The sequence below is a fragment of the Anomalospiza imberbis genome, chromosome 25 (genome assembly GCF_031753505.1).
Source record: "Anomalospiza imberbis isolate Cuckoo-Finch-1a 21T00152 chromosome 25, ASM3175350v1, whole genome shotgun sequence".
Taxonomy (NCBI): Eukaryota; Metazoa; Chordata; class Aves; order Passeriformes; family Viduidae; genus Anomalospiza; species Anomalospiza imberbis.
In genome coordinates this window covers 2,525,325-2,546,550 of record NC_089705.1, presented here as the reverse complement: position 1 = coordinate 2,546,550, position 21,226 = coordinate 2,525,325, and the positions used below count along the sequence as shown (strand labels likewise).

The 21,226-nt window shown below is 48.2% G+C and overlaps 1 protein-coding gene and 1 non-coding gene across 2 annotated transcripts; both read right to left on the bottom strand.

The window, feature by feature from the left end:
* Positions 1 to 1,178: 1,178 nt before the first annotated feature.
* PPP1R8 (protein phosphatase 1 regulatory subunit 8) lies at positions 1,179 to 19,587 on the bottom strand. The gene is made up of 7 exons (XM_068172779.1): positions 19,459 to 19,587; positions 11,555 to 11,615; positions 5,700 to 5,853; positions 4,880 to 5,100; positions 4,493 to 4,637; positions 2,818 to 2,882; positions 1,179 to 1,733 (listed from the first exon to the last, which is right to left on the bottom strand). The coding sequence occupies exons 1-7, from the start codon at positions 19,512 to 19,514 to the stop codon at positions 1,380 to 1,382; spliced, it is 1,056 nt and encodes a 351-aa protein (XP_068028880.1). The 5' UTR covers positions 19,515 to 19,587; the 3' UTR covers positions 1,179 to 1,379.
* LOC137462529 (small Cajal body-specific RNA 1) lies at positions 9,137 to 9,301 on the bottom strand. Its single transcript, XR_010993715.1, has one exon. It is a non-coding gene; the product is annotated as a small Cajal body-specific RNA 1 (non-coding RNA).
* Positions 19,588 to 21,226: the final 1,639 nt, after the last annotated feature.

Sequence of the window (21,226 nt, the reverse complement as noted above, 5' to 3'; positions counted from 1 at the left end):
ACTGAACACAGCACTGATCCAGCATCCCATCTCACTGAACACAGCCCTGATCCAGCACCATCCATCATCCCATCTCACTGAACACAGCCCTGATCCAGCATCCCAGCTCACTGAACACAGCCCTGCCCCAACAACCTGGCACTACCTCCCCAAGTAGCTGCAGTCCTGCACACAGTGAACAGCCAGGTACATGCTCTCATTTTGGTGCACATTTCTGGGATTCCCCAAACAGCAAAGGAATGTGACTTGTAGCTGAACTGCATTAGAGTGTGTACAAAAATCCAGAGTAAACTTAAGAATAATAAAGCTCTGGCCTTACCTTGCATAAAGCACAGCCACAAAATATCTGAGTATGTGAATCATTTTCAAATCTAAGCCCAAGGAACTAAAGGGCTTGAGCAACAACCCAAGTCCACTGAGAATTCCTATTCTGGCTCTCAGTAGCACTCAATTCTCACCTGCAGTTCCCAGCAGCCAAAGTATTAGTGTGTGTGGGGAACACACCAGTCCTCCCAGCTTTTTGTCTTGATGAATCTCATATACTCTAAAGTTCCATTTGCAAATAAAAACGAAACTATTTAAGTAACAGGGGCCATCAAGTCTAAAAGGAACTCCACTGTGTTAACTTCACCCTGAGTTATCCAGTGGAGTCACCATGGCACAGTGCAGACAGTGCCTGATCCTGTTGGACACCCGACTGTTTGCACCCTGTATCCATCCCACAGACCCCATTCTGCAGCACTGGAACAAAGGTAAGAAACCCACCTGCTTCCCTGCTTATCCATCTCAACTCATGGGATGGTCTAGTGTTTTATGTGGAAATCAAAATGAGCTGTAGCTGAACTAATAATAATAAAAAAAGACAATGCCCCACATTGGCGGGGTTTTAAAATATAAAAAATAAAAGCTGACCTATATTCTGCAAGTTTTACAACTCCTTCCAATGGGATTCTGCAAGGCTTGGCCCCACAAACATTTCCTCTTGACAGAGCTGCCCTGCTGTGAGAAGGTCCAGCAGGAACAGTGTCACCATAGTGAGCCCAGCACTGAAATAACACGGACCTGCAGGGTCATGCCGTAAGTGACAATGAAACTGTGTGATTGCCCCTTTGCCTTGTGGATCCAAACTCAGCACAGAGACCTCTGGGACAGTGGTGGCTAAGAAAAGGCTGTAAGGGTTTTGGTTCAAAAGGAGACGGGAGCTGTATTTTTTTTTTTTTATAACAGACATATAAAAACATTTGAAGACAGATCTTTAAGGGGTATTTCACTCCTCCAATCTTGGTATTACATCTGTTAGGACACTGAAATTTTAAAAAGACGATACCGCACATGAAAAGTTTCTGGAGTCGGTAACTCCTACCCTCCCTCAGCCCAGCTCAGATCAGCAGGGACGGGGTCGGCTTCTTGCCCGGCCAGGCCTCCTTGGCGTATTTCTTCTTCTTGGGCTCATTCACAGCTTCAGGGTTGAAGACAGCAGGGTTTGGAGCGGGGTTCATGTTCACTGTGGAGGGCACAACTGGAGTCAAGTCCACATCGGGGGCGAGGTTGGGGTAGGGCATGGGCAGCCCCCCGATGAGCGCGGTGCCGTGGACGCTGTGGGACTGCGACCCCGCCTCGTTGTGGGTGGGGGGCAGCCCCCCGTACAATCCTCCGCTGTAGGGGAAGCTCTGCATGCGCCGCGACGCTGACTCGTCTGTGGTCAGCGAGCCCGCGTTCTCCAGGCGCTTCTTCTGCACACAGAAGGAGTTAAAGAATTAGTCACAACGCATGAAACCATCAAGCTGTTTAAAATGGGTGCCAGGACCACTTCCCCCAAGAAGCACCTAAATCTGCCACATGCAAAGTGCCAACAGACCATGTCCCAGTCTTTGTCCTACAAGGTTTCCTCTGGGTTCCCTTGAAAACCACAACAATAACTCTTAGAGGTGCACAATGCAGGAAGGGAGACAAAAGCTGACACTCAGATGTAACTTAGATGAAGTCTGAGCACCTCTTCACCTCCTTTACACTCCTGCCAGTCCTCATCCTGAACAAAGACCAAGGAGGTCACAGAATGTCCTGGGTTGGAACAGACCCACAAGGCTCCTTGAGTTTAACTCCTGGCCCTGTACACAATACCCCAAATCCCACCCCGTGCCTGAGATTATTGTAACACAAACCTTCCCTCCCCCACAGAAAGAAACTGCAACTTCTAGACCACTTGGGTAATTTTGCTCCTGATCACTGGAATCTTCTCCTGCAGTCTGGGCTTATGGAATATTATCCTTCTCCACATGATGTCATTTAGTCTATAACACCAACAAGTGAAATTGCTGTTACGCAATGGCTTAGCTGCTCTGAAGTTGTGCAGATCTTTCTTTTTCCTTGCATATTCTAATTAAATGCAACACTGGCAGCACACTCATCTTGGAGCAAAGCCTAAACCTGCTTGTTCTAATACACAAATGTATGAAACATCAAACACAGTATTTAAAGAAACAAACTCTCATTTTTTCCCTTCTATTTTCCACATTTCCCACAGTTTTATCTGAACTGGATACTAATGCACTAGATTTCTAGAAAGCGTTTATTTTTGGGAGGAAAAAAAATCACCATTGATCCCACGTGTTATTAAAGAAAAAAGCTAAAGCTGGATTCAAAGGGAAACGGTCAAATTCGCTCAAAAAGACAACTGTGAAACACAGACATGACTTCTGCTTAACAATGAAACACCTCCCATGTGGGAGCACTCTGCTTCTAAGGTGCAATTCATAAATCATAAATTGAGTTCATCAATGTAATGTGCTAATGAGAAAGTTAGGAGTCACCCCGTACCTTAACAGGGACCACTGCTGTCTGTACCATGTTCCGGAACCGCCCCACAGACGGGTCCACGTCCTCTGCAAAGCAAGAACAGTGATGCCTTCAGAGAGCACAACCAGGGATGCCACCAGAGAGCACAACCAGGGATGCTTTCAGAGAGCACAACCAGGGATGCTTTCAGAGAGCACAACCAGGGATGCCACCAGAGAGCACAACCAGGGATGCTTTCAGAGAGCACAACCAGGGATGCTTTCAGAGAGCACAACCAGGGATGCTTTCAGAGAGCACAACCAGGGATGCCACCAGAGAGCACAACCAGGGATGCTTTCAGAGAGCACAACCAGGGATGCTTTCAGAGAGCACAACCAGGGATGCCACCAGAGAGCACAACCAGGGATGCTTTCAGAGAGCACAACCAGGGATGCTTTCAGAGAGCACAACCAGGGATGCTTTCAGAGAGCACAACCAGGGATGCTTTCAGAGAGCACAACCAGGGATGCCTTCAGAGAGCACAACCAGGGATGCTTTCAGAGAGCACAACCAGGGATGCTTTCAGAGAGCACATGGAAAAAACAACCTCTGTGGGGTAAAGGAATCTATATGAAAAACTGGAATAGACTTTCTCCTCCCAAAGCCAGCACTCCAGCAGCTCCCAGTAAGCTGAAGTGTGACCAAATAAAAGGAGGAAAATCCAGTGGCTTTGTTTCCAGGTGGCTCATTAAGCATCCTGGCTTTCCCTCAAATGGAGAATAGGAGCAGCTGGATGAGTGGTTTGGGATCAGACAGGCTGGAGTTTGAGCTGAAAGCTACTGCTGACAAGGCTCTGCATGTGCTGAAGGCACAGCAGCTGGTCCCCAAAGTCCTTGGGGGGCCTTGAAGAAGGAGTCAGAAGCAGTCAGTCTCTGAAAGTCCAGAAAAATTATCTTTTTTTTGTGATGAGAATGATTGGTGTTTGCGTTAGGATGTTCTGAGCACCGAACTGCATCACATTATAAACCAAAATGGTCACTCTGGGTGCCAAAGGAACCACCTCCACACTGTATTTCAAAATACCTGCTCATTAATTAGCTGCTCTTATAAACAGGAATATTATCCAAATAAAGTATGATTGGTAAGAATGCTATTAATACAGAACAGCTAAGGGAGAAAAAAAAGACTAATTTGAAATTGGATACATCTTCAAATACATCAGTTTGAATGAGCATTAGGGATGCCTTGGTTCAGATGTGCAGAAAAGTAGCAAAAACCCTCTGAGCTCGAGACATCCCAGAGGCAACAGGTAAAGAAAACGTTAAAGGATAGGTGAAAAGCAAACAAGTTCTGTTCCCACTGAGATTCTAAAGAGGGAAAAAAATGTGAACCACCTTCCTCCTTTTGGACCCCTGACATTTCTCCAGTATCTGACAGAGTACTGAACAATGAAGCTGAGTTTGATATCCCCATCCAGCTCAGAGCTTGCAGTTACTTTACAGTGTTTGCAGTTACTTTACAGGTAGAACAGAAGAAACAGAAAGAGGTCCCAGACTTCAGTGAGACATGCTGGCAGCTTCTGTGAAACAGCAGATCCCAAATATTGACTGCCAAATTTATCCTCTCCTTATCCATATGCACCCACGAGGAATCCCTATGAGTGCACTGGAAGGAGGTCCTGAAGGGCATCAGCTGAAGATTAAAGCAAACTCCTTACCCGGATTGATGATCTCATCATCATCACTGAATGTCACTCTGGAGTTCTTCCGTTTTCGCTTTGGCCTCTGGATGTCCAAGTTTCCTTCCTCAATGGTCAGTGTGGAGATCCTTTTGTTGTGGGCTGTATTAAACTCTGTCAGATTCTAACAGCAAATTTAGAAATGAAAGAGTTTAAACAACTAGTGTATGAAGTCTGATTTAATCACATGACTGTGCACATCAGAAGACCACAGGACATTGTTTAGTTTCAGCCTCCCTGTTGGATTTATGGACCTGATGATCTTAAAGGTCTTTTCCAACCTAAATGATTCCATGACTAAGCAAACGAGCAGGGAATGCTGTCCTTGCTGGAAATGCCATCAAGGCAGTGTGCCATCATACTCACATCCAGTTCTGTCTCCTCCTCTGGCAGCCCCAGCAAACCCTTCAGCTCCTCATCCTCACCACCCATCTTCTCGTCCCCTTTCACTGCTGAGGGCAGCGTCTGCGGCTTCTCTCGCAGAGTGTACGCACGGGTGGAGGCTCCGAAGGAAACCGTGGAGTCAATGGGGATCTGCTGGGGTTTGTGAGCTTCCAAACGGATATGGCCCAAGAACGTGCCATGTGCTGAGGACATCAAAATGCAAAATAGTCTGTTGAGCTTGGGATCATGGTATTCCAGTTCAAGTTTGAGAATCTCAGAAATTCTAACAATTGTTCCAAGGTACAAGGCACTGAGGTACTGCTGAAAGCATCAGCTGTGTAGACCTACCATCTCACAAACTGAGATAACACACACCAGAAGTCCTCAAAAAATCACTGGAAAAAAACTACAAAACACCTTTTACTTTCTGTATTCTTGTAGGTCCCAATGTACTGTCTGGACAGTGCAATAAAACACCTGACAGGTTTTGGACCTTGGGAAGTCACCCTCAGAAGACAAGGCTTCACTAAAATTGTGACGGGAAGGTCAAGTCACCTTCCTCCTCTCTTCTGGCCTTTTACAAGTTAGAAATGTTTGAAACACCCAGTGAGGCAGCTGTAGGCTGCCTGGAGCAAACACTCCTTTGCCCTAACCCTTGTCTTTCCTTACAATGCAAATTCAAATTATATCCATTTGCCCACAGTTCAGACAACAATGGAAAAGGAAAAAAAGTGTCTCAGATTCAGAATGTTTAAGCACTGAAGTATAGCTCTTCTGCCTGGTTAAATGCCACACTACTTACTGCTGTTCAGATCTATGAGGAAAACCCTCTTGAGATGTTTGTGATAGACCAAGGCAGCATGGACCCGAGAACAAGACTGGTGGTCAATGGTAAAATCACACAGATCAGGGTTTCTCCCGAAGAGATAGTATTTCTTCTCATCAATGATGAGTTTCTGAGGTAGAATATCAAACAGAGAAGCATATTAGACACCTAGAATCTTTTGGATCTTCCTGAAAAAAATTCAAGAACGTGAATAAATAGAGCAAATTCAAGACAAAGCATCAACAGCTCATCAATATTTCAGTTTAGTCCAGCACTGTTAAATACATAAACTCAAGTCTGCTCTTTATAAAATCAGAACAGCTGAAATGGGAGAACACCAGTTATTCCCTTCTTTACCAGCCAACAGTGGACATTCTGGGAAGGACAGTCACTCTTCAAAGCATTCGACTACCTCATAGAGGAGATTTTCTCTGACATCTGCTCCCAGAGATTTTAACACATTCCTTGATGCATGACTTCAGGCTTTGTCTAAGACAGGAACCCGTGCTTGGTGATCTCCAGTCTGATACAGGACATCAAAATTATACTTCTGTACAGAAATGGACCTACAGGAGATTTCAGACCTCTGGTATAAAGGGACAAAACTATACTGAGTATGTGGTGTGATCTGAATCCATATCAATCCATTCAAGTAAACCATTAATTTCAGGTATTTCTTCTTTATTGATTCTAGTTCTAATATCTTTTTAAAAAAATATCTTACAACTCTTAATATCAGTTACATAAACATCTTTATAAAGTGAGGGACATGATGACAAAGTCCTACACTATTTAAGTGACCAGACTGTTGTTACAGGAACTCCTTGCACCCGAATGCTGGAATACTGAGCAGCATGTGCAGAACCTTCTCACTGCATCCCAAGAACTTCATCTAATCTGTACTTTCCTCCTCCAGTTGCACAAGGCAAAGGCTGGCCGCACATTACATATCTGTTAACAAGCTTCTCCTGCTTTCTGAAACATTTTCCAAAGCCCACATGTTTAATCACATCATCCAGGGAATGCTGATACATCTTCCATTGAAAAAACCCCACATCTTGGTTCAGGAGAGCACTGCTTTCAAGAGGTGGTCTGAGATGAACTAACATTTTACCTGCTTGAGCACCTGGATTTCTTCCCCCTGCCTCCCTGCATTCCCAGCTATTCAGTCCTCTCCTTGATCCCACTGCCACGTGTCTGAGCAAAGGTTTTGGCTTGCCAAGCCTTTTTCCCTGTGTCCACCTTCCTGCATTTGGGTGGGCTGGATCAGTCTGCCTTTGCACGTCCCAGCAGCTCCACGGGAGCAGCGGATTCCAGGCATGGGGTGGGTGGTGCCAAGGATCTCCCTCTCTGCAGCAGCATTCCAGCCAAGCAGGTGTCTGCTCCTCCCTTGGCCAGGTACACCAGCTCCAGCTCAGCTCCAACCAGCCAGCGTGTGGCCAGGCCCAGGGGGCTGGGCTGGGGGTTTCCTGAGCTCTCAGATGACACCAGGAGCACCCACACAGTCACTCGCTCTGGGGCACCACCAAGTCATACAGAAAATAAGGAGACAGACTGGAACAAGATACAGTATTTATACTCCCTGCCTTATCTGTGAGGACAAAAATCCCATCATGGACCTCAGCTTCTACTGCAGATCACCTTGCCAATCACATCTATTCACCTACCTACCAGCTATGGTTTTACCACTGCTACAGTCACACTTCCCTGCTGTTTTTTTTTTTTTTTCCTGATTTTTTCCCCCATACACATGCTGTATATTTTTCAGGCTGGATTTTCCAGCATTCTACTGAATATCTGTCAGCCCCCATGCTGCAAGTTCTCATCATCTGGTATTCAGTAAAAAGCATTTATTTCTGCATGTTTAAAAGAATTAATTGAACAACCCGACTCCACACTTGTGTGCATCATGACAATTTTATGACTGATTGGTCCCTTAGATAATACTCTGTTAAATGTCTTATTCCCCCCCAACCCAAGGTATACAATTAAAGCATCAACTCATGACAGCAACTGCTTTGTGAAATCTACTGACTAACATATTTTGGCCTGCCATCTTAAAAAAAAATAGCATTTAGGTGATCAAGGTGTGCATATTTATCAGCTCTAACACCCACTATTAAACCAAAAAACTTCTAAACCTCTGGCCAGTTTCAACCAGCACTACAAGATTATTAAATTTCTAGCAATTCTGTAGAAACAAACAGCTAGATAGAATGATAACTCCATCAATCCCCTCAGTGATACACAGGCTGGCAGAAAATCCTAAAGAGCACCAATACTTAGATTTCAACCCCCCAAAAAAATCTCTGTGAGTCTACATCTCATTTATTACGGCAGCAATGACAGCTCAATTGGCAATTCACGTGTAAGTACGTGGTCTATTGACAGATGAGGTGCAAATGCAAAATGCAAGTGATTTTCCTCCAGCTGAGAGATGTGAAACATGCAGGTGTCTCCTGGGAATTGGTTTGTCTGGTGCAGAGCAATGCATCGCAAAGCCTCGGAATATTCAGATTAAAACCATGAGAAATCACTATACTGAGTTTATTGGGTTCTGCTCTCACCTGGCCACTTTATCATCACTTTCTGTCTCTTCACAAACGCTGGTTTTCACAAGACCTCCAGAGTTAACCAGAAAGTATAAGCCACAGTAGTCTCCTCAATCCTTTCTGGTTGAATTTTATTTCATTTTGTAATTCCACCTGTAAATAGACCCCTCCACTCCCTCCCTAAATGCTCTACATGTCAGTGTGCCTTTGTGAGGCTTTCCCTTGCATTTCTTGACCATAATTTCATGAGTCTTATTGATATTTTCCCTTAAGATTAGAGTTGTTTCATCCAGATACTGATCCAAGAACACCATAACTGTTTGTTACATCACATCTTTTGAGGAACCCTGGTTAGGTTTTCTGGGGATTTAATTTCCCAGCATTAGATTTTTATCCCATATTTTGCAGTTCCTTACTCATTTGGTTTAGCACTCTGACTCTTCCCATCCTCAACACCTTTGCACTAGTGAATTCTATGATTCCACACTGTAAAAAAAGATGAGTATTAACTCTTCCTTTTATTGCAAATTTGAAAGTAAGTCTTATATAAACACAGCTCTGATACCAAGTGGAAGCTGACTTATTCCTCCACAAACACTGATCAGCTCTGCAAGCAGTTACCTCACAATTTCAGTTACCATAAAAACTGATCAACCCATTTCTCACTCTTGCCCACAGCTGACACCAAAAGCATCCTGTAAGTTTTCATTTGCACCTGTTACACACAAACAACACTGCCCTGACTGGGCAGCACTTCCAAGAGATTTTGCAAAGACACAAATTCATGGAAGTTACTGCAACAAATCATCAACAGAGAAGACAATTTTACTGCATTTAATTCAAGACAATGTTTCCGAAATGTTCTGTGCCTCTGAGCTATAACCCAGTGTCTTCCTTCACACACTGAGCTTAAACACTGCATGGCTTGTTTTGCTGTTGCACTTTGCAGACCCAGCGATCACAGGGTGACCCTCCGGCCTCTGCACGAGGCTGGGACACCGATGGCTCGGTTAGTATCAAGTGCTCAATAACCCACAGGATTCTACAATGGTCTTCCTCGCTTACTGCTGGCTACCAGAAAAGACAAAACTGAAAACTCTCTGCCACCTGTATTGAACAGGGAAACACAAGGATCACATCCAAGTGCTGTTTGCCTCGGCGCTACGGGACCTTGCAAGAATCTTTAAATGAGTGGAACTTGTTGGCAGCGGTACCTACAAGCAGCAGATTTCCCTTCTAGACAGAGAAGAGGAGGAGCTGAGCAAAACATGCGAGGGAAAACAACATGATGGCACCAAGGGCAGCGGAGAAGGAGGGGCAGGAGGCGCTCCAGGTGCCAGAGCTGAGATTCCTCTGCAGGCTGGGGGAGGACTATGGTGAAACAGCTGTGTCCCTGTAATCCAGGAATTCCTGGAGGCAGAGATCCACCCACAGCCCGTGGGGATCCACGGGGGCGGCAGAGATCCACCCACAGCCCATGGGGATCCACGGGGGAGGCAGAGATCCACCCACAGCCCGTGGGGATCCACGGGGGAATCAGAGATCCACCCACAGCCTGTGGGGATCCATGGGGAATCAGAGATCCACCCACAGCCCGTGGGGATCCATGGGGGAGGCAAAAATCCACCCACAGCCCGTGGGGATCCACAGGGGAATCAGAGATCCACCCACAGCCCGTGGGGATCCACAGGGGAGGCAGAGATCCACCCACAGCCCGTGGGGATCCACGGGGGATGCAGAGATCCACCCACAGCCCGTGGGGATCCACGGGGGATGCAGAGATCCACCCACAGCCTGTGCGGATCCACAGGGGATGCAGAGATCCACCCACAGCCCGTGGGGATCCACAGGGGAATCAGAGATCCACCCACAGCCCGTGGGGATCCACGGGGGATGCAGAGATCCACCCACAGCCCATGGGGATCCATGGGGGAGGGAGAGATCCACCCACAGCCCGTGGGGATCCACGGGGAGGCAGAGATCCATCCACAGCCTGTGGGGATCCATGGGGAATCAGAGATCCACCCACAGCCCGTGGGGATCCACGGGGGAATCAGAGATCCACCCACAGCCCGTGGGGATCCACAGGGAATCAGAGATCCACCCACAGCCCGTGGGGATCCATGGGGGAGGGAGAGATCCACCCACAGCCCGTGGGGATCCACGGGGGATGCAGTGGAGACCTGAATGGAGAGAGGGCCTTTTTCTTCCAAACTAGAGCAGCCCAGCCTTAAAAGGCTGCAGCCCATGGATGAGTGACCCATGCCACAGCAGTTTTGGGAAGACTGTTTGCTCGTGGGAGGGACCCTATGGCACAGCAGAGAAAAGACTCCTCTCCCTGAGCAAACAGAAAATGTCAAGTGATGAACTGACCAAAACCCCACCCCCACCAAATCTCCCTGCACTGTCGGTGGGAAAGAGGGAGAGGCTGGGGAGAAAAAAGCTTATTTTACTTCTTGTTAGCCTCCTCTGACTCTCTTAATAATACATTTACTTTATACCTTTAAATTTGAACCTGTTTTGCCCTTAGAGCGTTTTTTTTCTCCCAATCCTTATTTCAACTCATGAGCCCTTCATTAATTTTTTTCCCTCTCCCCTGCCCAACTGTAGCAGGAGAGGATAAGTGAATGACTTGTGGGTGCCTGGCATTTGGCCAGTGTCAAACCACTACACCCAGAAACATTTCTGTTTCAGTCACCTTCAAGTTAGGAGTCTCTCCACAACTGAAATACATTCACTGGTTTGGGTTCTCTCTGTCAACAGTGGTAAAGAGACTTTTCTTTATTTATTACTTTCAGTGTGATATAAGATAAAATATGAAATAGAGAATGAGGTGGTGCTGTAATAAAAATAACTTGCTGTATCTGTGCTGATCACAACACTGTTCACAGATCCTGAATGTGGGAGGAAAAATCAAGTCAAACTGTATTTCATACCGTAGGACAGAGCAGCACTCTTGCAAAATACAGGATGCCTGGTTAATGTGACTGTAATGCAAAATAAAAAAATTAACTGACCAGACAGGTTTCTCAAACAAGCAGTACAAAGGGAAGAGGTTTAACTGATGGAAACCCTGCATGGCACAAGGCTGCCTTGCACAGGCAAGGGAAAAGTCACTTCATTCTTTGTTTCAGAGGAAAAAAAAAACCTGATTTGAAGACAATGAATACATGAGAGAAAGGAAATACTTATGAATAAGTGTGAAAAACGATGGGGAATGTTCTGTTGCTGGTGCCTATGTACATGATACACCAAATCCATCAAACTCTAATTCCATACCTCAATGAGTTTGTCTCCTTTGACTACATCCAGATGTAAGCCAGGTGGTGGTTTCCCTGCCCTGGAAAATAAAGGAAAAATATGGTATCAAAACACTTAATAAAAAATTTATTAGTAATAGAGCTGCTTGAGCTATAGACCAAACCTACACCAATGTAAGCAGAAGTATTTTGGGAAAAAAATGAAAATCCCATGATTTTCTTTTCCTCCCTGCAGATTCCTTCTGACAACACATAATCCAAGATTTTTTTTATGGTAAGAGTGAAGGTACCAAGTTATGAAGCATCTCAAGCTTTACCTCTCCAGGTGAAAACCATCTGATTTACACAACAAACAGAGCAAGTCCTGAGAGCACATAGTATGAGGCAGGAAGAGACCAACAACTAGAGATGGGGACAGGCTGGGACTGTTTGCTGAAGAGCTGTTTTCTCATGTCACCCACAAAATAGCATATCTCTACCCTTGGCTGCTAAGAGGAACATAAGCTTCTACCACCTTTCCCCTCTAGGATGGTGATGGCAAAAACCTCAAGGGGCTCTGCACACACCTGTAGTAGCACAGAAGTGCTGGCCAATATCCAGTGTTCCTCTACACTCACCTGTGATCACAACACAGCAACCCAGTCCTAGAGGGACCCCTGCCCTCTGGCAGCACAGTCCTCCCCTCCACGTTCCACACAAAGAGCAGCCCAGCTCCCCCAGCCCCACTGCTCCCGCTCCCCTCCTGTGGAGCAGATTCACCTGCCAGCAGCCTTTCTGCCACCCGGGCAGAGGGAGCACAGAGGGACTCAGCACATCGCAGCAAGACAAGGCCAGCACAGGGGTGAACTCACAGGGGTAGCAGGAACATACTGGGCACCTACAGTGCTCAAAGCCAGGACCCTGCTGTGCCACCTGCACCACACAGCATCCCTCAGCTCTTGGCACAAAGATCTTTTTCTGCTCAGATATCTCAGAATCTGCATTTCTAGTACTTCCTCACAGGTAACATCTCTGCTGCTTGTCTCTAAGGCTGGACCAGCTTTCCAGGCAGCAGCAGTGACCTAGTTCTTGGCTGCACTACTGCCCTGCTGAGGAACTCTGCAGAGATCACGCTCCCATCCTGCTCAGTGCACGGAGCCAGTCCAGGGAACAATGAAATGGGCAGTGATGCTCTCAGGGTGGCTGCAGAAGAAAGAAAGGCCACTGGTAGCTAAAGTTGTTTGAAGGGGTTAAATATAGATGTTCATGTTTCTGGGGTGTGCCTTACATTTACTGGTTTCTTCTGTGTTGCAAGGTCAGCTCCCCTCAATAATCTCATGTAAGAACACAGTCTCCTGTTATTTCTACTTAATTTCTTTCCCAAGCACTTTCCTTTCTTGTTTCCAATCCATTACACCATGCTGCCCACATCTCTCTGGCCCTTTCTCAATTGACCACTTGGGACTTTCACAAGTTTTCTTGTCAGGCCCTTCTAAAAGACTGTGGAAGTACCACCCTAACAAGTATATGGTTAATACTGACTCCTATTGTTTTCTATTGTTCTGGATGAAAAAACAGCAGCAGCAAAAGCAGAGGATGCTAAACTCCAGCACAATCTGCTGAAGTGGTGACTTTACCTCTGAAATGGGATTATGGTGATGTGGGGGACAGCCCACCAAGCAGAAATGCTCCCACAGGTGGGACACAGTCTGTGTGATGAGCTGAAGTCCCTCCAGCACAGCCAGGGAAGCTGCTCCTCCTAGGTACTGCTGGAGCAGCTTACAGCCAGGCTACACCTGAGCACTGTCTCCTCCTGTGCTCCCTGCAGATCTCAGCGCTCAGTTTTCACTGAAACACAGATTCCTTTCATGGATTCCTGTCCACTATTCAGTATTCCCTCTTTCTGCCCCTGAGCACTGGAAAACTTGTTTTCCCCCCTTCCTGTGAAATTGCCAAGTTCTGGTTACTCTGCAACCCAACTTTTGGTAATTTTCACACACCAGCCTTACTCTGATCCAACAACAGCTACTTCCCCAATTTTTTTTTTCTCTTTCCAAAGAGTTCAACCTTTCAACAGATTCATTCTACAAGTCTATTTCTTACTCAGTCTGGCCTCTGCTTTTCCTTTCAGTGATCTCTTCCTGGATACTCAATGGTCAGCCTGTCCTAACACATTTTAGCAACTTCCTCCCTCTACCTGTCAGGTCACAGGAGAGCCCCCAAGAGCTCCAGCACAGTTGAATCCTGTCTGATGGTCTTCTTCCTTTGCTATATACCAGCTCTGCTTTTTCACTGCCCCCTCTACTTTTAGTTTCACCCTTGCTCTTATTTTTACTCTGCCTCTACCCTCAACTTTATTTCCAACAGAAAAACCAAGCCCAGCAGTATTACAAGGCAGTGCCTTCAGCTACGAATTAAAGTGCTAGAAAAATCTACCTATTCTCTGGCTTCTTTTGGACTGCAGAGAACCCTTTGTAGGCAGTATTTCTACATCTACCCATTCCTGCAAAACACTGAACACAGGAAGGTTGTAAATACTGATTATGATACCATGGAAACAAATTCACAGAAATAATTTCTGATAGAAAAGTCCTTTGGAACATTTTAAGCCAATGTTACAGTTCAGGCTGCCCAAGTTAGATACCTGAAAAGCCTTTTAATGAAAAAAGTAGAAAGATTTTTCAGTATTATATTCAAAACCAATTAGCTCCAGAGTCACCAAAGATCAGAAGCAATGCCTGGATTTGGAAGTATCAGTCACTCTTCACATGCCCTGCCCCATCAGAACTCTCACCTCATGGATCAAGGAATAAAATATTAAAGGAAATCTCTTGCAAAAATCTCCTAGAAGAAAGTTTGTTAGAAAACTGGCCTTATGCTGTTACAGGAGAGCAGTATTTTCCCATTTCATGTGCAATGTTAAAAAAGTCCTTTTCCACTAAACTAACTCCACTGTGTGCTTAGGTATGCAATAAATGAATTTTCCTGCACTGTTCTGAAGGATGAAGAATTATGTGAGGTCAGGAGATTGTCCTCTCTACAGAACACCAAGAGCCCCTAGCACTGCCCCAAGGCCAACGCTCTCCCGTCACACCTTGGCTCCAGCACAAGTGCTTGTGTTTGAAAATGAGAAGCAGCTTCTTCTGTACCTTCCAGATGGTGCATTGTGTCCCCAGTGCCTCCCCAGGGCAGCATCCTGCAAGTGACCTGAAAATAACACCTGCAAATGCACTGACTGTGGTGTCACTAGTTGAGTGAGTTTGACTGAGACCCAGGATGCTCTGACTGCCTCCTGAATCCTGAATCTCCTGGGGGGATGTGAAAGCTTCCAGAGAATTAACGGAGCTGACTGGCAAGGAGAACAGGAGCATTCCCAGCTTGGCATTTCCCACAGCAGCTGCACACATGGATTTGCTGGCCTTACAGAAGGCATCAGCTGCTTACAATGATCAGCAGTTAAATATTTACAAGGGATACCACTGAACAAAACCAGGTTCCAGCAGAGGTTTTTAAAAGATTTAAATACCTACAAGCAAAGACATCTTTCTTCTGTACTAGAAACAGAAAATTGTGTTTCCTTGCTTTCTCCACCTCATGCTCCACAGGCCAGGCTATGTCTCTTTAACAAAGATAAAGAATTTTGGAAAAGAAGGACAAGGCCAATAACACTTTGGAATGTGCCAAGTAAGAAAACTGAAGTTTTTCAAATCAGGATCTCTTCCACAGTGCAGATTCAATGCTGACATGCCAGCAGGGTTATAATATCTATATCCAGCTGAAACTCAGCAGCCTGACTGATGTGAGTCACTACAAGAAATGTGGAATTATTGCTATTAAGGACATAGGACAGCCATAATTCTATTGTGTTAGTTTAAAATTAGGTCAATTATTTGGGTTTCTAAACGTGGACTCGGAAGCTAAATTTAGCCACTTCCTACAAATCCTGGCCTCTGTGACTCATGTACACACCTTCATGTCCAACTTCAAGGACAGGGTGGAATTTGCAGAACTCTGGAGCTCATACTCTCCAGAAATCTCTGTAAAAGCATCACCAGGAATAGCCATTTCTTGTCCAAAGAAACTAAAGAGAAACAATTGCTGCTTTCAAACAAACTATTTCTAATGTATTTCCAGGACAAACCTGACATCCCCACTACTGATGTGTCAAAGAGAGTAAAGAAAGAGTCACAATTCCAAATACAGGTTACACTAGGACAAAAGGACAGGCAGGCAGTATCCACTAAACATCTGATGGTCACTTCAAATTATGCACCAGATAACCTGTACCTCAGAGAAATCACTTTTACTGCCTAAAGCCAGCTCATAAGGTTTGCCAAAGTCTTAATCAAACTAAGATGTCTAATTGTTATCTAAAGACATTTTCTGATCTCATGGAATGGCTAAATTTTAATCTACAGGAAGTATTGGCACCCTCTTTATGCCAACTGTAAATGCACAGCCCAAATTTTGGCTAACATGTCCAGAGGAGTTACAGTACATGCATAAACATGTTCTGGCATCAGCAAATACTATTCAGGTGGCAACCACTGTTTTTCATCTGTCTTAAGTTTAGCTGCTGGAAACACAAGGAAAGAAAGAATAAATATTGTATGATTATGAAGAAGTAACCTATAACAGCACAAAAAGTAAATCAAAGCCACAAATTGGATGAAAACTGGGAATTTCGGTGCAGAAGTCTTTTCTGGAAATGGGGTACTCAGATACTATCCAAATTATGGGAGAAGAGGTAAAATGATAGAGGCAAACCTCAAAAGCATGGGCAACAACTTAAAGGCAAGGAAAAAAACTACTCCTTTTGATCATATCTAAGGTGTATTTCTCATATGATTGTTGTTCACAGGCCCCAGCCAGCTTTCCTTAGAAGCAGGAAAAGAAACATTTAGGTAAAGACTGTGATTTTGATTTTAAGAGAGGTTGAGGAGACTGAAGATAATTCACTACAGAAGAATCTGCTTCTGACTGTCAAGACTCTCTGCAACGCCATACTTTTGGTCACCCAAAGCTCTTGGAATGAAGCCCTACAATGCTGCCTGTACAGGAGACTTTTTGGTGCTTGTGTAAGACCAGGCTTCCTGCAGGGTACCTTTATAGCCTCTTAAATCAGAGCTTTGAATAACACCACTATTGGTCCAAGCCTGCTCCTGAAAACCACCTCCAGCCTGGAGAATCCTACCTGGGAAAGGCCCAGAGTGATTCCCCATCCTATCTGTGCACTCTTTGGTTGGCTCTGAAAGGAGCAAATACTTAAAAACCATGAGCTGGAAGCTGCAGCTCAGCAAATACCAGCAGAAGGCATCCAGAGATTTAGTATGAAATATACTCTACTTGTTTTGCAGAACAGAAAAATAACCAGAAATAAAAAAATCCACCTGGCAGGAGAGCTCCCCACTTCCACCAAGCGATGAGGCCATGGTTATCACCAGTCAGCATCACCCAAGACTCCCCATTCTGGGTTCACTGCTCAGAACACAAATACTGTGACTGGAAGCTCTCCAGGCTGCTTCCTGCTAGCTCACTTTTTTATTTTTCCTCTTATGAAACAGCTTATGGGTTTCAAAAGCAGCATTAAGGAAAAACACAAAGCTTTCACTGGTGTTAGCTGCCATGTCTGCACGTGCCAACTGGACAAGATGAAATTGTCTCAAGCACTCCTTGACTTCACAGCTACAAACACACAAATTGCCCAGCTGGCTCCCTAAAACCGCTACAATGTGCAAACATACAACAGAGTCCAAGAGAAAATAAAAAGTTTCCTTACAACCTATAAGGACAGAGTCCAGACAGGAACTTTGCTGTACCCAAAAACTATTTTGGAATATTATTGTAAAAGGACATTCAGATTGCAGTAAGTGAATTATTAAAAAAAATCTTAAAAATGTGAGAAGAGGACCTGGCACCCAAACATGCCCCCCTGACCCCTGGGTTTGGATCATCTCCCAGATCTCACCTCATTTCTCATCCAGCACAACAGAACCAAACCAGGGCAGGAAAAGAGGGAAACTCTCTGTCAGACCCTGCCCTGCTGCAGCTACAGACACAAAACAGATACCTGAAGAGGCCCTCACAGTTACAGGTGTTACAGTTCTCTCCTCCAGATGGGATTTGTTTAAGGATTCTTCTACAAGAGCATGCAAGCCCCTGAGACTGAGCATTTTACAAGCTCTGTTTTCCCAGCTCCTCCATCTACAGCTTTCAAAAGCACAAGGCATTCCAATTTATATGGAATATAATGCATATTGTGATCACTGTTGTATAAAAACACTAGGAAAAAAAAAGGATGATACTTCAAATTTCAAGCTGAATATCCAGAGTAATCTGGTTTATTGTGTCATCATCTTACGGAACACCATCCTATCTTGTGTAGATGTTTATTATTGTGTATGTTCAGCACAAATAAGACCCTAAAATACATGAGGAATTCTCTTTAGTTGGTATAAAAATTTCTTTTTAGTTGGTAAATAGCTTTACCAACTAAAGCAGGCACTTAAAAACCAGGTCTAAATGACAACACATTCATGCACTGAGCAGTGCCACAAAGCACTGAGAGGTGCAACACAGCTGGGTGAGCAGGGAGAGGCAGGGCTGGACCACACAACTCCAGCTCTCAGGTGTGGTGGGGTGCTTGTGCAATTTAAAATATTATGGCACCCGTGCCAGTGCTCCAGTACCGTCCCAGTGCTGGGGCACCCATCCCAGTGCCCCGGTACCATCCCAGTGCTGGGGTACCCATCCCAGTGCTCTGGTGCCATCCCAGTGCTCCAGTACCATCCCAGTGCTGCAGCACCCATCCCAGTGCTCCAGTACCGTCCCAGTGCTGGGGCACCCATCCCAGTGCCCCGGTACCATCCCAGTGCTCCCGTACCCATCCCAGTGCTCCCGTACCCACCCCAGTGCCCCGGTACCATCCCAGTGCTCCCGTACCCACCCCAGTGCTCCCGTACCCACCCCAGTGCCCCGGTACCCATCCCAGTGCTCCCGTACCCATCCCAGTGCTCCCGTACCCATCCCAGTGCCCCGGTACCATCCCAGTGCTCCCGTACCCATCCCAGTGCTCCCGTACCCATCCCAGTGCTGCAGCACCCATCCCAGTGCTCCCGTACCCATCCCAGTGCCCCGGTACCATCCCAGTGCCCCGTACCCATCCCAGTGCTCCCGTACCCACCCCAGTGCCCCGGTACCATCCCAGTGCCCCGGTACCATCCCAGTGCCCCGTACCCATCCCAGTGCTCCCGTACCCATCCCAGTGCTCCCGTACCCATCCCGGTGCCCCGGTACCACCCCAGTGCTCCCGTACCCATCCCAGTGCCCCGGTACCATCCCAGTGCCCCGTACCCACCCCAGTGCTCCCGTACCCATCCCAGTGCTCCCGTACCCATCCCAGTGCTCCCGTACCCATCCCAGTGCCCCGGTACCATCCCAGTGCCCCGGTACCCAAAGAAGGCAGGAGAGCCAAGGTTTCTTCAGCGATGATCAAAACACAGAACAAACGAACAAGGGGACCCTGATGCCAAGCTCTGCTGCCGGCAGGAGGGTGAGGCAGGACATTTTCATTTCCCTTCCAACGAGGCTCTCCCATCTCTAACCCAGCCCAAGGCACGGTCGCGATGCTTCTTCTCCAGCACTCCGCTCAGACCTGACTTCTGAACTCACGCTAATAAAAACCCCAGCCTGGTTTCAAGCTGACAGATCTCCCGTACCGGACACATCCCCTGAGCAGGATATTTAATTCCTATCACACCACGGATTCTGTCTGAGCTCCTGGGAAATGCCTCAGCACCCCAGGGAGGGCCCGGGCCCCCCGCGGCGCTGTCGATGGCGGCACCCGAGGGCCGCGGCCCGACCCCGCCGGCCCGGCCAGCACTGCGCGGCCGCGGGGAGCGCAGCCCCGCGCCCCTCACGCCCCTCGGCCCCGCCGCCGCTCACCAGCTCGGGCACTCGAACAGGGACCCGCCGCCCGCCGGGGCCGCGCTCGCCGCCATCTTGGCTCTGCCCCATTCAGCCGGCGCGGGGCACCATGGGAGGCGCGGGCCGGCGCGCCGCGATCCCGGCGTGCCCCGCGCGGCGCCGGCGGGGCGGGGCCTAGCGGCGCCCCGCCCCCTGAGGACTGACCCCGCCCCCGCCCGGCCCCGGCACGGGAGCTGCGGGCAGCGCCGGTACCGACCCTGAGACAGCGCCGGTACCGACCCTGGGACGGGGGAACAGCCCCGGTACCGACCCTGAGACAGCGCCGGTACCGACCCTGGGACGGGGGAATAACCCCGGTACCGACCCTGGGACAGAGTAACAACCCCGGTACCGACCCTGAGACAGCGCCGGTACCGACCCTGGACGGGGGAATAACCCCGGTACCGACCCTGGGACAGAGTAACAACCCCGGTACCGACCCTGAGACAGCGCCGGTACCGACCCTGGACGGGGGAACAGCCCCGGTACCGTCCCATGGACAGAGTAACAGCCCCGGTACCGACCCTGGGACGGGGGAATAACCCCGGTACCGACCCTGGGACAGAGTAACAGCCCCGGTACCGACCCTGGGATAGCGCCGGTACCGACCCTGGGACGGGGGAACAGCCCCGGTACCGACCCTGGGATAGCGCCGGTACCGACCCTGGGACGGGGGAACAGCCCCGGTACCGCTTCGGGGACAGCCCCGGTACCGACCCTGGACGGGGGGACAGCCCCGGTACCGACCCTGGGACAGCCCCGGTACCGACCCTGGACGGGATGACAGCGCCGGTACCGACCCTGGACGGAGGGACAGCCCCGGTACCGACCCTGGGACAGCGCCGGTACCGACCCTGGACGGGGGGACAGCCCCGGTACCGCTTCGGGGACAGCCCCGGTTCCGACCCTGGGACGGGGGACAGCGCCGGTACCGACCCTGGGACGGGGGAACAGCCCCGGTACCGACCCTGGACGGGGGGACAGCCCCGGTACCGACCCTGGGATGGGGGAACAGCCCCGGTACCGACCCTGGACGGGATGACAGCGCCGGTACCGACCCTGGACGGGGACAGCGCCTCTGTCCGAGCAGAAGGCACGGCACGGCCCGGTACGAGCGCACCGCTGACAAGCCGCCTCCGTCCCGCAGCGGCCCCAGGGCGGTGCTCGGGCCCGCAGGCGCAGCCACGCTCGCTCCCCGGCTCTCACGGCCAGCCTGGCTCCCCGGAACGCTTCCCCAAACTCCCGGAGGGATCCAACGCACACCCGAGAGCCAGACACTGCAGCAACAGCCACGGGAGCTTCCAGGTTTCAAGACGGTGGTTTTTCAAGCTCGGGAACATCAGACAGGAGTGATAAAAACACCAGTTCTACTGCCAGGAACAACTGAGAGGTACAACACAGCTGCGTGAGCAGGGCCAGCCTGGGCCCTGCAGGGACAGGCAGGGCTGGACCACACAACTCCAGCTCTCACAATCTCCCTTCTCTGTGTAGAGAGGAGAAAGGAGTCAAGCAGTTACAGAAACCCTGAGCTCAGCACCCTGTACCCTCAACTCCAGTTTCCAGAGGACTAAAACAGGCTAGCAGAAGGATGGAGCCTACAAATAATGCTCCCGTTTAGGTCTGGTGACCTAAACAAACAAACAAAAGCTAAGTGCTTTTGTTCTTCTATGGCAGTGTGACACCCGAAGGGCTCTGCCTGGCAGCAGGCATGCACAAATCAATAGCTCCTACCATTTTCAAGGAAAAC